Consider the following 14,612-nt stretch of genomic DNA (forward strand, 5'->3'; position numbering starts at 1 on the left):
GACGGATCAAAAATCAAAGCACACACTTTGTGCAGGATAATCTAAGGAACAACCATGCTAAGTTTTAACCAAATCCATTCAGTAGTTTCAGAGGAGAAGATTTTTTAAAGTTAGCAAATATGATGAACAAATTGTGAAAAATTGTCATTAAAGGACAATAACCCCTTAAGGGGTCAATTGACAATTTTGGTCATATTAACTTATTTGTAGATCTTACTTTGCTGATCTTTTTTGCTGTTTACAGTTTATCTTTATCTATAATAATATTCAAGATAATGACCAAAAACTGCAAAATTTCCTTAAAATTACCAATTAAGTGGCAGCAACCCAACAATGGTTTGTTTGATTCATCTGAAAATTTCAGGGCTGATAGATCTTGACCTAATGAACATTTTTACCCCATGTCAGATTTGCTCTAAATGCTTTCGTTTTTGAGATATAAGCCAAAAACTGCATTTGACCCCTATGTTCTATTTTAAGTAACGGCGGCCATGTTTTTTGACGGATCAAAAATCGAAGCGCACATTTTGTGCAGGATATACTAAGGAACAATCATTTTAAGTTTCATTCAAATCCATTCAGTAGTTTCAGAGGAGAAGATGTTTGAAAAATTGTTAACGACGACGACGACGTCGACGACGACGACGTCGACGACGACGACGACGACGGACGCCAAGTGATGAGAAAAGCTCACATGGCCTTTTAGGCCAGGTGAGCTAAAAATGTTAAATAATTGTTGAAAACATATTAGCTGGATTATAATTCAATCAAAATTATATCACCTATATTAAATTTCAATTTTCCATTTACAGTCTATTTTAAATATGTTATAATGGAATTGAAAATTTTAGAGGAAAAGATCACAGCTGATAGTTTGATCTTAAAGTATATTGTGAAAAAATATGATATCATTATTATAACTTGCAAATTTTCATTTATAACTCTTTTCCATTTTGAAAGAAATTGTTCCTTTCAAAGAACAGAATCCTAGTGACAAACTTTTTATTTCTGTAAGGGCAGATTTGGATGATGAAAATTTTCTAAGTCTTAATTCCTGCTCATAAATGACTGTAAAATTTTCTAAGACAAAAATCCTGCTGATCATTCTACAGAAAGAATAATTTCCCTCAAAAGTCCAGCCGTGTTTATTTTCTTGTCAGAATTACAAAAAGTGCGGTTGGACTTTTAAGAAAATACCGGCTGGCAAATAACCGAAGTATAAGAAAAAGTACGTGTACGGCTCAAGTCAGACTGGACTTTTCAAAGTCAGACTGGAATACGTCTCAAGTCCAGCTGAAGTCCAGTTGAACTCCTGTTAAAATTTTCGTACGGGTCATATCACTTTTGTGTGTATCTCACATATTTACAAGAACATACATGTATTTAAATTCTGAATTCAAACAATAAGAATGTGAAAGACTATATGTTTCATAATGCAATTTTTCATCTTTAATAAAAAAAATTGAGAAGCCATTGTCTCTCCTTTATGGGATTTAAAGCATTCAACATTGTCTTGTCTTAACCAGATAAAACATACATGACATGCTGCTATATACTCAATTCATCACAGCCAAATGATCATTTTAAGAAAAGAAAAAAAATGTCTCTCAATTTGATATTTTAATTGATTAGGGTTAGAATCAATCCCTCCCATAAAGCTTGGTGACTGATATCATTATTGAATTTTATTACTTAAGAAAATATAACAAATAAAATCCTTCACAATTTAATAAACTTTGTAACTTTATATCAAATCTTATTTCACCTGAATAGCACAAACAGTAATTCTAATATAAATTTAATCTTAAATAATTTACAAAATTTTTTAAACATATTTGCACACCCATAAATTAAAAAAAAAAATGTAGAAGTTAAACATTTATGGCAATCTAATGCATGTAACTATATCAAGTTATGGGGTTTTGTAACTCATTAATGTTTCACTGCATATCAAAGAACTCGGATACATGGATAATTAACTTTCTACCTATAACCACTGATCAATTCATCACAAACAAACATTTTCAAATATATTTCATCAAAGAAAACACATTTTAAAAATAAACTTTTATACAAATTTTTTAATGATAGCTACATTATCCTATGGGCATATCAAATGATTTTTTTAAGAAACTACAAATTGAGAAGTTGTACACTGTACAGTAATGAGCAAATATATTCAGGAGTGTTTCAAATAAACTTTGTAGTCCGAGAGGAAGAGTGAACGTAAAAGTTAATCATTATCATCAACAGGTGATGCTTATGATGGCAATAACTCAAACTGGCTGAAGCTCTATATGCCAGGTGAGTTAAAAAAAAATAAAACAAATTATTAAAATAATAAAACCAACTTGACATTTTCTGTAAGCAATGATGGGTTGAAGATACAATAACAGCTAGTACAAATGGGACGAAAGATACCAGAGGGACAGTCACACTCATAAATCGAAAAATAAACTGACAATGCCATGGCTAAAAATGAAAAAGACAAACAGACAAACGATAGAACACATGACAAAATGACACATGACAACATGCTACACTGATCTACATAACGTCTGGACTAACCTTTTTCTTCTGATTGCCAAAAGCAGCAATAATGTGAAGAGAGTATAATGTTATTGTGAATGGTATTTAAGAAGTAATACTAAAATTTCCCTACATTTATATAAAATAACAGAAGATTGACAAGTCATATCATTCCAGTAATTCCATATACAGGTCTCTGTCCATTCATAACTTATGTCTCTTAGAGAAGTAAATGTAATATAGTGATTGCCGCAGTTATTGATTTATGTCGCATCAGCAAAATAGGCTGTATCTTGGCCAAGTACGTTAGTACTTTTAATAACTCAATTCCATGTCAATTATATGGTCAGTATGTATTGTACAAATAAGGATAAACAAGATTTAATAAAGAGAATTTTATCTAAATCAAACTTAGGTTCCAAGGAATACAAGCCCTATTTTGGACTTTTAACAGACAATCACAATTTATTGTGGATACAAGACAAACAATTTAAAATTATTTTTCAATTTGACTGATATTGAAAATTGTTTAGATGTATTGATGATCGTAATAAAAGCCAGATAAAGCAGTGTTGTTTCTCATGTTGACAACTAAAAAGCAAACTCAGCAGAAACTTTGCAAAACAATGAAATGAGCATAGATCAATTAAACTTAAATTTATCCCGTTTTTCTTTCATTCAATATGCAATTACCACAATAAAAGGCAAAGAACATAAAATTTCAATCAATTTTTAGCATATTGCTTAGCTTGTGAAGGTATAAAGATCAATCAGAAACAAATCACATTTAATAATTGATGAAATCGAAGCATAAAGCGAATCAATTCAAGTGTATATAGCTCACTTAACATAAGCATTAGTATTCAGTCTGTAGTAAAGATAGCAATTAGCATTTAGTCTGAAATAAATGTAAAACATTGACTGTTGTGATTTCGTTATGCAATAAAATGTTGGCCATCTAGAGTAAACAGTAAACACTGATTTTAACTTTGTTGATGAGAAAAATGTATAGTGAGAACATTTCAACAACTCATTCATCAAAGAAATTTTATATTACTATAATATAGTCCCCAAGACATACATGTACTGAACAGAAAACATAATGCCTCCAATTGTCATAGACAGGGCCTTTAAAAAAATTCATAATTTCCTGTCTTGTGTCCCTTTTTCTTGTTCCCCTTAAAAAAAGCTTAGATTGATTGGTGGTTGCTTAATGTCCAGTGACATATATTTCAAGCAAGCTTAAGCAGGACAAACTTGACTAAAGAGCTTCAATCCTCATGGTTGTTAGAATCCAAGACCAAACTATTTTTCATTTAATATTACTTTCTATTGATTAGGTTCCTGGTCCAGAAACATTAAAATTGATTTTCATAACCAATTAACAATTAATGTAGAACATGTATTGAATTTTCTTTAGTCCACTGATAACTAAGTAACTATAAGAATTAAAATAATATAAGCTTTCAGTTTTAATTTATTTTGCAAGTCATAACATTACAGCTCCTGAAGTAACTGAGGAAAGTCCACCTGCCTTTTCTTGTCTCTACCTTTTAGAATAAGTCAAGTCAAAGTTAGCTGGTTAGTGTACTGTTGATATTTTAAGAATAACAATATAAAGTTGAAAAACTTTACATCTTCAAAGCTATTACAATGCATATATATGCATACACATTAAGCAGTCCATTAAACATATGCATACACATTAAGAAGTCCATTAAAGCCAAATGATTTATGGATGTTTGCATGGATACAAAATGAACAGACTATACACTATTTCAGCAGGTGAATGGTATCAACATTTTGTTGGTTAAATTATGAGAAAATCAGCAATGGCACAAAGAATGGCAAAATAAATTTCACAAAAGCAATATATCTAACAGCCAAAGCTAAACTATAGCTTTTGTGTAGTCATAAAAAAAAAACAAGGAGAAAATGAGAATCCTTAGCTCAAACAGCTATTGAGATCGTTTTTTAAATAAAAGGTCATTTATGGAGAAAAAAAATGTTATATTATATCAAGAACCAGGATGATGGCAGGTCTTTCAAATCAACCCTTCTTTCTATGAAACATAATAGTTGGATGAAACAGTACAGTGTATTGCCAAAAGCATAGTTAGTGAAGTCAGGAAAAGCCAGGGTTAAAGCATCAATATTGCAATGAGATGGGCTAACAAATATTGCGATGAGATTGGCTAACAAATATTGTTTCTGCCTAAATATAACTACTGTGCAAACAAATTTATTCATTTAAAATTGCGAAAAATTAACAACCTGGGGAAATATGCAGTACAGTGTTTACAGTACAAACATGAAGTTATTTTATTCCAAATTTCATTAAAACATAATTTTTTCACCAAATCATTCTAGTATCAAATCTTACTTCCATTTTAATAAAAATTTCTCCACATTTAGAATTACTTATAGTTTTAAATGATTGTATCATTTTAATCCCTACAGATTTTATATGAGACATTCTTGAAGTAAAATTCAAAAAGATTTTGTTTTCATGGTAAACTCAGATAAAAAGTTATGGCAATTTTTCCCCATTTAAATTTGCTATGATGCTATAATAAATTGATAACGTACACAGATTCTTTTTTTTAATCAATCTGAAAAAAATTGTATTGAAATGAAGTTTAGTGAACAAATGTATTAGGTATGCCAACTGGCAACAAACTGAGAAAGTTAGGATTTTTAGGAAGGATTATGTGTGCTGGTATTTTATGGTGCATCAGGTAAACAACAGTTTTGATTTTGACTACCTGCAGTTCTTCCTTAAGTAATGATTAGCATGAAAAACATATCAGATTTGTAATAATCAGGCTTCCTTAAGTAATGATTAGCATGAAAAACACATCAGATTTGTAATAATCAGGCTTCCTTAAGTAATGATTAGCATGAAAAACACATATAAGATTTGTAATAATCAGGCTTCCTTAAGTAATGATTAGCATGAAAAACATATCAGATTTGTAATAATCAGGCTTCCTTATAAAGTAATGATTAGCATGAAAAACACATCAGATTTGTAATAATCAGGCTTCCTTATAAAGTAATGATTAGCATGAAAAACACATCAGATTTGTAATAATCAGGCTTCCTTAAGTAATGATTAGCATGAAAAACACATCAGATTTGTAATAATCAGGCTTCCTTATAAAGTAATGATTAGCATGAAAAACATATGATGCTTCATAGGCAAAGTCCATATTTCTAGATTAATATTTCTTGAGTACATACTGATAGGTTCTGATATATAAAAACTGCTCTACCAAAGAGTATGCCTTAAAAGCATGCTGTCTAGCGCTAGCACAGAATTGTCCATTTATAAAATATTAAAAGCTTTCGCTACAATATGCCACATTACTATGTAAGCAGATTTAAGTCACTATAAATTTACATTTCTGGCTAAAATGCACAATCTCAGAAAAATGATGTTGAAGTTGTAACATATATTTGGTACAGTCACAAAATGGTATTATGTCTTATGATGTACTAAATAAATATACTCAGAATGAGTTTTTACTTTACTTTATCGTTAATCTCTACAATTTTTTCTAAAGAATTTCAATTAAATATTTTATCGTTTTTCTGATCAACTTAACATTTTAATTAAACATGAATAGACAAGTTGGTCAGATAATCAAAAGTAGCTATCTAGATCAACTTAAAATCTTCTTTTTCTTTTATCAAAATCTAAATATGTGAAATTTGTAATTGCAATTTAAGAATATTTTGCAAATAAAAAAATATTATTATAATTTAAAATATTAGTTTCCAAAACTGTGACATTCATCCAATTACAACATTAATTCAAAATGATACAAAAACATTGTTAGTATTTCTGCAATTACATTACAGAGATGATTTAAAAAATATCCGCAGCTCATCAACATTACCCATATTGATGAAGTAAAGTCAATAACAAATAACTTGCAGTCTCATTTTCAAAGATTGTGAAATAAACATGCAAAATACCCCATGCTTCCCTGGAAGTGATACTTAGGTAATCGTACAATGCATTATCTAATATATAAGAAAAATATATTTAAATTTAACTTGAAATAAAATACTTATGTGAGAATTACTCAAACTTTTAACCTCTATTGATATCTATTTGAAACAGACCCATATAAAACATGTAAATCGACCATGTAACAACAGCAATTTCTCAAAGAATTACATCATTTGAAGTCAAATTATGCATGAATTATTCAGAATTTGATAATCTATATTGCATAATGGATTTAACAATAGTTGTTTAACGACAAAGACCTTCTAAAACAACAATTGAAGGGGTCTAAATTGTTTCTTTCTATTGTGTGAGTCTGTTTCCGAAATCAAATAAAATTAACCATTTATATTTTTCTTGCTGTATCTAATAATGCACTGTTTCTATAGAGAGTCAATTTAGAGTTAAACATTGACATTATAAAAAGTATGGAAGATGGTATACCAGGGGGTATGATCTTGGTCCAAAACGCCAAACCTGAAAATTCACATGAATATCTAATAAAATAAAGTGAGAAAATGATAATAGTGAATTAATTCAAAAAAAATATATTGGATTAACTTGAGATGATGAAATGAATAATTATATCATGAACAAAACTCAAGTGCTAGAATTTTTGTGAATGTATAAACTTTACACGAGACCTTTGATAAATCTAATTAATATATAATAATGCTGACATTAATATTGTTAATATATAAATCTGAAATTATTGTTAGTTCAGTATATTTATATCTTTAAATGGAAAATAAGCAAAACGATAACGTGGAAATCTACAGCAAAAAAACAATTCAAAGCAAATAAATTCTACATTAAAAACATTGAGATATTATTATAAATATTGTATTCGTACCTTCCCTGCGCTGACAGCCTCTTCTTGGTAGGACATGGCCACGACAGCTAACATCAAGTTTATCAGGTAAAATGATCCAAAGAATACAACAATAACAAAGAACAACACATTCCATGGACCAGAGGCACGGATGATCTGAAAAAATTAGGAACATAGATAAAACATTTCATGGACCAGAGGCACGGATGATCTGAAAAAATTAGGAACATAGATAAAACATTTCATGGACCAGAGTCATGAATGATCTGAAAAAAATAGGAAATTAGATAAAAACATTTCATAGACTAGAGCCACGGATGATCTGCAAAATCAGGTACATTAGATAGTTAAGAACATGATATATTTTAGTCCGTAGACCAAAGGCACATGTAATTTAAAAAATTAGTAAGATAAGAAAGATCCGTTCTTGGACCCTGAGCATCTGGTGATCTCAAAAAATTAAAGTTAGTATAGGGTACATTGCATATTCCTGCAGAAAGATATCTAACACATTCACCTTGAATTTGTTGTCTCATTGATGAAGCCCACATCTCCTTTTGTTTAACTTAAGGAAAGCAAGTTATAGCTCGGTATTTCAAAGTACTGCACAATTGGTTTGGACTAGTTGAGGTAAACAAAATATGAGTGAATCAGTCTTTTCCTTCTTTATAAACATATATAAACTAGACAACTGACATGTCAGCAAGGGCCTGCTGGTATATTTGTGTGAGGCGCTTAAGCAAATAATTTACACTGAGGAAAACAAAGCAAGTCACCACTCTTGATAATATCCAGATTACCTTATACAAGCTATGCAGACAAGAGTCACCACACACTTTTAACGCGAGTGAACCTGGTCCTATGGATAAGAATGGATGGCAAGAAAAAGATGGGCATCTGAAGCCAAGTAACAGTGCAAAGCAAAAATAAATTGATAACTTTCATTTATATACTTTTGCACAAATTTGAAATTTTTAAGGACAGAAGAAGTTAAACAAAGTTTTAAATGATAAAATTTGTGATTTCTAAACAAAAACTATTTTCCCCCAAAAAATTATTGAGTTGAATTTCACCAAAATATAATATGCCCATCTACATATCATGCACAACTGTGCAAATTTTCACTGGCCTCCTATCTAAACTTTTTAAGTTTAAGTGATTACAAAAATTGTTGACAGACAGACACATTTAAAACTATAGGGCTCCTGCATCCCTAGCCCAATGCAGGAGCTCTAACAAAAAGCCTAGGTCCAAAATATGAATTATTCTTCAATAGCTCTCAAATATTCACTAGCAATGCTAAACAAATATTCTCATTTTGCTCTTTAACTAGCTACTCTATTTCAAATAAGCCTTTATAAGCTGCGAACACTGGCATATATATATATATACATTTACCTACTGTTACATATTCAGGTATCAAAATAAAATATAAAATTAAATAATATTGCATGGCAAAAAATCATAACTATCGACCATGGCTTCACAAAAAAAATGTTTTTGTTTGGTTATTTTTTTTTAATTTAAAGACCTATTGTAAGATAGTGGTAGATCTAAAGTGTGGGATACAGTACCTGGCTGAGTAGATTCCATATAACTTGTATAACATGAAGGAATTATGAAAGGGTAATTAATTGTCAAAAAAACATTGTCCGTGAATGAAACAACACATTTCTTTTCTTGGCTGTTGCTGAAAAGTATTTGGAATGTTTCTTTATTTCAATTAACAGCATTTTATTCATTTTCACCTTATAAAATATTTTTGTTAAACTTTAAAAATCTCTTAATTCAATTACATCTTATTTAAACTAGAAATGGTTGACTTATAGTGCAAAAACTTGTCTACTATTGACACCTATGTCGAATCTTTTTTTTTCTATTTTTTATTTTTTGTGTATTTTTGATTGCTTTCCTATTGATCATGAAGTCTTTTTACTTAACACCTGCAATAGTGATTTTCAAAAACAGGTAGGTTTGTAATACCGACTCTTACCTTGTTATACGAGTCTTCCCAGAAGTCCAGAGTAATGAGCTGGAATGATGTTAACATGGCCCAGCCAAAATGGTCAAAACTTGTGTAACCATAATTGGGATTTTCTCCTATGTCTGGTAAACATGTATAGCCACTATTACATTGTCTGAAAAATAGCAAAATTTACCACAATAGAGAAAGCTTTCTTATGTAGAAGGTAAAAATTGAATTTACAAGCCTCAAAGAATTCTGTATTTATTGCATAGAGGCACAACAATCACTCACTTTTTGAAACATCATGTTACAACACACATGATTGAAGAAAACAGAGTGTAAAATGCAATTTAACAGGCTATATTCTAAGACTTCTTGATTAAGGTATGGCAAAATCTCATAAAATAGAAGCGATCAGAGTGTCAGCTAGGACAGTTCAAAATGGCTGGTCTGTAACTCTGATACAGTTCAACTACCATGCTGCCTTGAATGTCATGTATTCATTAAGGCAAGCAGTATCAGTCAGTATATCAATTTTTTTGCAAGTTTATTGGAGAAATATGTATCCAATACAGTGTAATGTTCAAACTCTTTGAAAACACCGAGCCAAAAGCATCACAGGTGAATACTGATCTGATATAAATAAATGAGTTAATAGTTTATAAGAAAGTAATCATGCTAGATCTCTTGGTACCAATTTCATTTCTTCTGTGCTAAATGAACCAAAGAACCTTAACTTTTGAAATTCTCTTGAGTAAGTGTGGCATGTTAAAACCCTTCAAGGAGACCCAAATTTATTACCAATCAGTAAAAAGAAATTGTAAAATTAAAAACCTTTTCTGTTTTTACATATATATCAATAGGTACATGTCAAGGTATAAGTCAAACTTAGTTAAATTCTGTCAATAGCTTTTTAAATCTTGATAACTTAGAGAATTAAACCTTGAGCAACAAAGCCAACATTAACTGAACATGTATTTTGAATACTGGTATAAGTGCACAAAGCTCAGAGGTACTCTATTGTATATATGTATATACATCTTTTATATCTTATAGACAACTATATGGTACAAGGTCAAGCGTTTCGTTAAATAACTTATAAGCAAAAAGGTCATGGAAAGTTATTTCCTATAGTCTTGGTAGACATTGCTATAATAAACGTAACTGTAAACATCATACCCCGTGGAATTCAACATAACATGTCTGACTGATAAAATATGCAGAACTCACTTCCTTGTACGTATATGAAGATACAAGATCATACAAAAAGAAGAACTTTCCCACTATAAATTTTGCACAACAATTCATAACTTTTGCCTGTCTGCAATTGTACAATAAAATTATGCACTCTTAGTTCTCAAATTTATAATAAAGTAATCAATTTATATATGACAGTTATAAATTACACTTTCAGTAATTCATATTTCATTTGAAAGTTTTTTTTGCTTATAAGTTATTTAACGAAACGCTTGACCTTGTACCATATAGTTGTCTATAAGATATAAAAGATGTATATACATATATACAATAGAGTACCTCTGAGCTTTGTGCACTTATACCAGTATTCAAAATACATGTTCAGTTAATGTATATATAATCCATGAGGAGTATGTATTAGACCTTTTAACATTCCCTAATATTGTTGATAGTTGTTTGTACTTAATAACCTATGGGTAGTTAAGTGCAAAAGAAAAATCATTTTATTTCCATACAATATATTAATAATAGAGTACAGTTATGAACTATTTCTCAGACAATTGTAATAAACAAAAAGTAATAATGATCTAGTACTAGTAGCATGTAACCCTTCAGTTTAAATAAATGTATACAGCTATCCAAATATTTAAAACAAATATTGTGAAGAGAAATACCCCTGTATGTATGGGCAAAATTGGACTTAATGGTATTAATAAATCAGCTCATCATTTGAGTGGTATCCTTTAAAATCCAACTTGGGTAGCTTGTCCAAAACAGACTTAGGTCATCTGTCCAAAATAGACTTAGGTCATCTGTCCAAAACCATCAAACTTGGTAACCTTTCCAAAACAGTTAGACTTGGTAACCTGTCCAAACAGTCAGATTTGATTAACTTGTCCAAAACAGTCAGACTTGATTAACTAGCCTTAAACAATCAGACTTGGGAAACATGTCCAAAACCATCAGATTTGATTAACTTGTCCAAAACAGTCAAACTTGGGAAACTTGTCTAAAACAATCAGACTCAAATAACTTGGCCAAAACAATGAGATTTTGTAATGTGTCCAACACAAGCAGACTTGGTTAACTTGTTTAACACAATCAGCCGTGCTCCTAGTGTCTTTTAAACCTGTCATTTTGAATGCAAATAAAATTAAAAGTTTGGGTGTATTATTTCAGTATCCTAAGCATTACGCACAGGAATTGTTAGTGATGGCACAAAACACTAATATCAACTTGACAACACATTAGTTTTGCCAACAATTATTAGACTCACCCTGAACCACTGGCATTACCACATATAATGTAAGTACCACCGTTATCTGGATCTTCATACCAATTAGCTGTAATAGAGAGTAGAGTCATTACAGTTTACATGACAACTTTAGTGGGCAGTTTTCAACACTAATTCTGCATTCTTAACTAGATTATATATGATATGATCAAATGCAGACTTTTTTATTGTGGCAAGTTAAAATCTTTCATTCTAAATGTCAAAAACAAGTATTTTAAAAGGGCTGTAGAAAATACATGTAACATGCACAGAACATGACCTTTATTCATCATGGCTAATCAAGATTTGCAATCCAAAATACTTGTTTAAGTTTGATTACATTGCTCTCATTTCCTTTTGATGAGAAAGGACAATAAAATTTAACTGCAACTAGCAAAGATGGCAGCTGATTGCATTATAACCTTTAAAACATTTCTAGAGACACGGAATGATAGTTTTCCAGCATGTGTGCTAGACAAGGAGGACAGCAGCTATTCATTGGTATGTAATACACAGTTGAAACTCCAAAGATCGGACCTTTATTGAACATTTGGTATATCATTGAAATCATATTGTAAATGTTCTAGGATCACTGAAAAACTCTATATGAATACTATGTTTTACTAGGTTGGCAGATAGTGCAAGGACTTATAGCCACCCAAGGTCGTTAAAAACTTCCATTTGTTGTGACTAGATTATGGTCACATCATTAAATCAGAAGAATTCATGGTTTACTGAAAACTGATAACTTGAGGATGAAAATATATATGCATAACAGTTGCCTATAAGGGTGAAAATATACATAAGGCTGCCTATAATTGCTTACATCAACTTTATTTGAACTTTGGTGGATAGTTTTTTCATTGGCAATCATACCACATAGTTTTACATGGCCCATATAAGCTGATATAAAGTTGTACACTTACATGTATTTTTGATCCAATCGTTGTAATAAGCTAAATAATTCATAGAACTAGTGGCATTATAACTGGGAACATCTACAACACACTTTTGTCTTAATACTCCCATGTAAACTTGTAATCCAAATAAAGCAAACACAGCTAAACAGAACGTTATTAGGATAATCACTTCAAATAATAACTTGAAAGCCCTCAGTAATGCACCAACTAACGTCTTTAGACCTGAAAACAGACAAAGTTAATATCACATAATTGGTAGTTTATATAATAAATCATTGAGAAGATAGAGAATCTGGAGTCTGGACAGCACTCAAATTTTCAAATAATATCAAAGATATATTTCATATCCTTAGAAGCAATCTAAAAATCAGATATCCTTCTGGACCAATAAAAAGTAATCAAAAGACATATTTACCAAATCATTTCCCTTTTAAAGGATTTTAAAGTTTAAGATGTGATATGCATCCTTTTGAGCGTTTTTTTTTATGCCCATTCTGTCAATTGAATTAATGGCTTTGCTTGTCCTATACATTTGTCATTTTTCAAGTTTCCTTGTCTGACAATGTTTTTGTAATGCCCTATTCATGTTTTTTTGTTTCCTTAGTGCCTTGTCTGACAATGTTTTTGTAATGCCCTTTTCATATTTTTTTTGTTTCCTTAGTGCTTTGTCTGACAATGTTTTTGTAATGCCCTATTCATGTTTTTTTGTTTCCTTAGTGCCTTGTCTGACAATGTTTTTGTAATGCCCTTTTCATATTTTTTTTGTTTCCTTAGTGCCTTGTCTGACAATGTTTTTGTAATGCCCTATTCATATTTTTTTGTTTCCTTAGTGCCTTGTCTGACAATGTTTTTGTAATGCCCTATTCATGTTTTTTTGTTTCCTTAATGCTTTGTCTGACAATATTTTTGTAATGCCCTATTCATGTTTTTTGTTTCCTTAATGCCTTGTCTGACAATGTTTTTGTAATGCCCTATTCATATTTTTTTGTTTCCTTAGTGCTTTGTCTGACAATGTTTTTAATGTTTTTCCTGGTATGCTATGTCAGTCCTTTTAAAAAAAAAAGTTCCCTACCAGTATTTTCGTTATATTTTATCTGTGCACTGCCTGTCATTTTTTATGTTACCCCTCTTAAAATCCAATAAATTATTTTATTACTTTCATAAATGATTTATAATCTGATTATATTTAATATTTCACAGCTTTAAATATATATCAATTTTTTCAATCACTATACTGTCAAAGCTCTGTCACAGTGTTAATGATTTTCTTTATCTATTTGACCTGTTGTCCACTAGTGCATTATTCCGATTCATATCCTACACTTTTCCACTTATTTCCCTATTGATTCACGACATGAAATCTACCTTTTATCCATCTGAATCTCTAACTAATGCTATACCAGAACAACTTGTTTGCTAACGTTAAATCAAATTTTCCAATCTGTTGAATGTTATTGTAGATCTCCATTGATTCACTCAGTTCATTAAAGCAGTATCAAATGATTTAAGAAATTGTTAATTATCAAGGCCATGAATTACTAATTATTTCTATTGACCAATTACAGATGATTATAAGGAACTATCTGATAAACAGTGTCACAGAAATTATCAAAACACTTCAAATTGCCCAAGTTAATATGAATGCCATGTTATTTGTTCACATGACATTTTGAAGTGGTCTTGTTCTCTTGTGTTTTACATAGTACAAGGTAAAAGGTATATTGAACCTCAAGCTTGAATAGGAACTATAGCAAAAAATATCTAAAACAATATATTGACCAAGTGAAACGATTTTCTGTATGTAATGTATGAGAAACCAGGAGATATTTCTACTAGCCAACAGGCTAATTAGTATTTAAGAAATCTTTAGAACTGACAAG

At 30.4% G+C, this 14,612-nt stretch overlaps 1 protein-coding gene across 19 annotated transcripts in view; it reads right to left on the reverse strand.

Annotated features, from left to right (window-relative positions):
* LOC139519193 (sodium channel protein 1 brain-like) overlaps positions 1 to 14,612 on the reverse strand; it is a 115,307-nt gene that overhangs the window by 53,809 nt on the left and 46,886 nt on the right. For 11 of the 19 annotated variants that reach the window (XM_071311066.1, XM_071311073.1, XM_071311076.1 and 8 more), the window contains 5 exons: positions 12,739 to 12,954; positions 11,816 to 11,882; positions 9,370 to 9,514; positions 7,398 to 7,532; positions 6,989 to 7,021 (listed from right to left, as the gene is read on the reverse strand). In XM_071311066.1, coding sequence (XP_071167167.1) covers positions 6,989 to 7,021; positions 7,398 to 7,532; positions 9,370 to 9,514; positions 11,816 to 11,882; positions 12,739 to 12,954 — 596 coding nt within the window. The remainder of the gene's footprint in view (positions 1 to 6,988; positions 7,022 to 7,397; positions 7,533 to 9,369; positions 9,515 to 11,815; positions 11,883 to 12,738; positions 12,955 to 14,612) is intronic. The other 8 variants (XM_071311082.1, XM_071311078.1, XM_071311071.1 and 5 more) reach the window with 1 other exon arrangement.

The sequence above is a fragment of the Mytilus edulis genome, chromosome 4 (genome assembly GCF_963676685.1).
Source record: "Mytilus edulis chromosome 4, xbMytEdul2.2, whole genome shotgun sequence".
NCBI classification, from domain to species: domain Eukaryota; kingdom Metazoa; phylum Mollusca; class Bivalvia; order Mytilida; family Mytilidae; genus Mytilus; species Mytilus edulis.